The 2,600-nt window shown below is 51.8% G+C and overlaps 1 protein-coding gene across 1 annotated transcript; it reads right to left on the bottom strand.

The window, feature by feature from the left end:
- On the bottom strand, positions 1–1,429 carry LOC120673778 (E3 ubiquitin-protein ligase EL5-like). Its single transcript, XM_039954782.1, has one exon. The coding sequence runs from the start codon at positions 956–958 to the stop codon at positions 362–364; it is 597 nt and encodes a 198-aa protein (XP_039810716.1). The 5' UTR covers positions 959–1,429; the 3' UTR covers positions 1–361.
- Positions 1,430–2,600: the final 1,171 nt, after the last annotated feature.

The raw sequence follows: 2,600 nt of genomic DNA, 5'->3' as shown, positions 1-2,600 counted from the left end.
AAGTGCAGAAAATGCAAGTTGCAATCCGGCCGGTGCCCTTGTCACCCTTATCTTGTGGCAACTCGTCACTATCAGCAAAATTCACCGTTTCAGGGAGAGAGGTGCCTAAATGTGCTGCAGAACACTGCCAAATTTCCATACAACACGCAAGAAACTTGGGACGCTACTTGATGATGAAATGCCACTAGGAATTTACAAATCAATCTTTGATTCTTGCCTGACCAGCTTCCTTCCTGGTTCGGAATCATCCAAACATGATAATGCTGCGACAACGACCTCTTCGTTGACGGAAGACCGCTACGTGACGTCCCGATTTCTTCGCTTAACGATCGGTGGTGATCGTCTGATCGACATCGGCTGACTAGACCGGCTCGTCCGTATCCACCACAGCCGCCGCCGCCGTGCCCGTCACGCCACCACCCTCGGGCCCCGCCCCCTCCGCCGCGGCGACGACGACGCCGGCCCGGCAGAGCGGGCAGGTGGTGTGCCGGCGCCGCAGCCAGGCGTCGACGCACGCCGCGTGGAACCGGTGCCCGCACCGCGGCAGCGTGCGCGCCGCGTCGCCGTCCCGCAGCTCCGCGATGCACACCGCGCACTCGGCGCCCGCGCCGGCGCCAGGGCGCGCGACGAACGCCGGCAGCGACGCCACGAGGCGGTCGTGCCGGCGCTGCTGCTGCTCGTCGTCCTGGGCCCTCCCGGGCGAGGGCGGCGCCGAGGCGGAGGACGACGCGCGGTCCTCCTCGTCGTCGCCGCCGGAGGACGACGCGGACGCGGCGCGCTTGCGGGAGAACACCTGCCAGAAGTAGAGGTAGACGAGGGCGACGAGCACGACGTTGACGGCGACGAGGCAGGCCGTCATGGCGCGCCCGTGCGGCGCCCAACGGATGCTGCTGCTCGCGGGCGCCGTGTCCGCGCCAGCGTCCGTCTCGCCGTAGGGGCTCGCGCTCTGCCCTGACATGGCGATCTATCGGCGAGGGGGTTGCAGTTGCAGAACCAAGTACTCAGAGGAAAGTGATTCGCAGGCACGAATCCTGAAACCACTAGTGGAGCATGATTTGGGATTCTTTGGCTGCTCAGGATTTCAGTTGGGTTTCCGAGAGAGAGAGAGAGAGAGCCCCCACAAGTGGACTGGAGGAAGTGAGGAACAGAAAGGCGCAATGATCAAGAAGATAATGTTGCGTGCGTGGCGACGAACGTCTCTGGGGAGATAAATGCTGCTGGATAATGGGCCTGATTGGCAGCTTTGACAGAGTTTTTTTTTTTAAAAAAAATTGATAAAGAACTTTGCGGCAAAATCAAGAGTATTAAATATTAATTAATTATAAAACTAATTACACCCATAGACGGAAAATCGCAAGGCTAATCAAGGGCGGAGCCAGCATGGGGCAGGAGGGCTCAAGCCCCCTACCCCAAGAACTCCATTGGAAGCAAAGAGGAAGGAGGAGGAGGAGAAAAGGAAAAGGAGTAAGAAGAAAAGAGAGGAAGAGGAATGAGTCCCCCCGACGTCATGGGGCTCGCTTCGCCACTATTCGTGTCGAGTCAAAATTATTTGTTTCCATCTCCAATTCTTCTAAGGAAAATATTTTTGTGCTCTGGGTAGCACTTTCCTCAGACGAGATTAGCTGCTTCAGGAGTATGCCTTTGTTTCTCCGGAAGTGTGCCCTTCGAATTGTCCTTAGGATGTGTCTCTTCCATTGTTTTCCATTGCTGGATTAATATGGTTGTGCCATTCGAGATGAATTCGTACACAAGCAAAGGCACATCAGATTCAAGGCAGCAACCAAAAAGCTTCATCATATTGCGATGAATAATTTGAGACAAGATGGCAACCTCATTTATAAATTGGTCGATCTCACTCTGCTCCACTATTTTGGACTTTTTGATGGCTACCACACGTTGATCTGATAAAATACCCTTGTAAATTGTACCATGACCACCAAAGCCAACAATTTGTGTCCAGGGGCGGAGCCAGCATGGAGCCCCCCTACCCCCAAGAACTCCATTGGAAGCAAAGAGGAAGGAGAGGAGGAGAGAAGGGAAAGGAGGAAGAAGAAGAGGGAGGAAAAGGAATAAGCCCCCTACGTCATGGGGTTGGCTTCGCCACTAAAGCTAATCTATTAAGTCTGATTAATCTATCATTAGATGGTGTTTGCTGTAGCATGATATTATCTAATTACTGCATAATTAGATTCATTAGACTCATCTCGCGATTTCACCCGTGGGTTATGGAATGAGTTTTGTCCATTATCCACATTTAGTATTCTTAATTAGTGGTCAAACGTTTGAAGTTATTGTATCAGAAAATTTTTTGGGAACTAAACAGCGCATATCAGGCAATTAACCAGCGATGAAGCTAGGGAGGGGATTAATGCCCTGTTTGGAACGGAGGCTTTTCATAGGAATTTCAAAGAAAAATGTTATTCTAATTTTGCTCACCAGCGTTTGAAACGGAGGAACACGGCAATTCCACACGAAAGCAGTGACAAATCTAGGATTCGAAGTTAGGGTGATCCAATGAGAGAAAAAACCATGTGTCTTCGTATTTGAGAAACCGGTGTTCTTTAGCCTATTTTGTAGTGCAATTGTGATTATAGCAGTGA

This window comes from Panicum virgatum, chromosome 5N, assembly GCF_016808335.1.
Source record: "Panicum virgatum strain AP13 chromosome 5N, P.virgatum_v5, whole genome shotgun sequence".
Lineage (NCBI taxonomy): Eukaryota > Viridiplantae > Streptophyta > Magnoliopsida > Poales > Poaceae > Panicum > Panicum virgatum.
This window is presented reverse-complemented; position numbering and strand designations above follow the sequence as displayed.

Coding starts and splice junctions, on each gene's coding strand:
- LOC120673778 (XM_039954782.1), bottom strand. CDS start 958: ATGTCAGGGCAGAGCGCGAGCCCCTACGGCGAGACGGACGCTGGCGCG.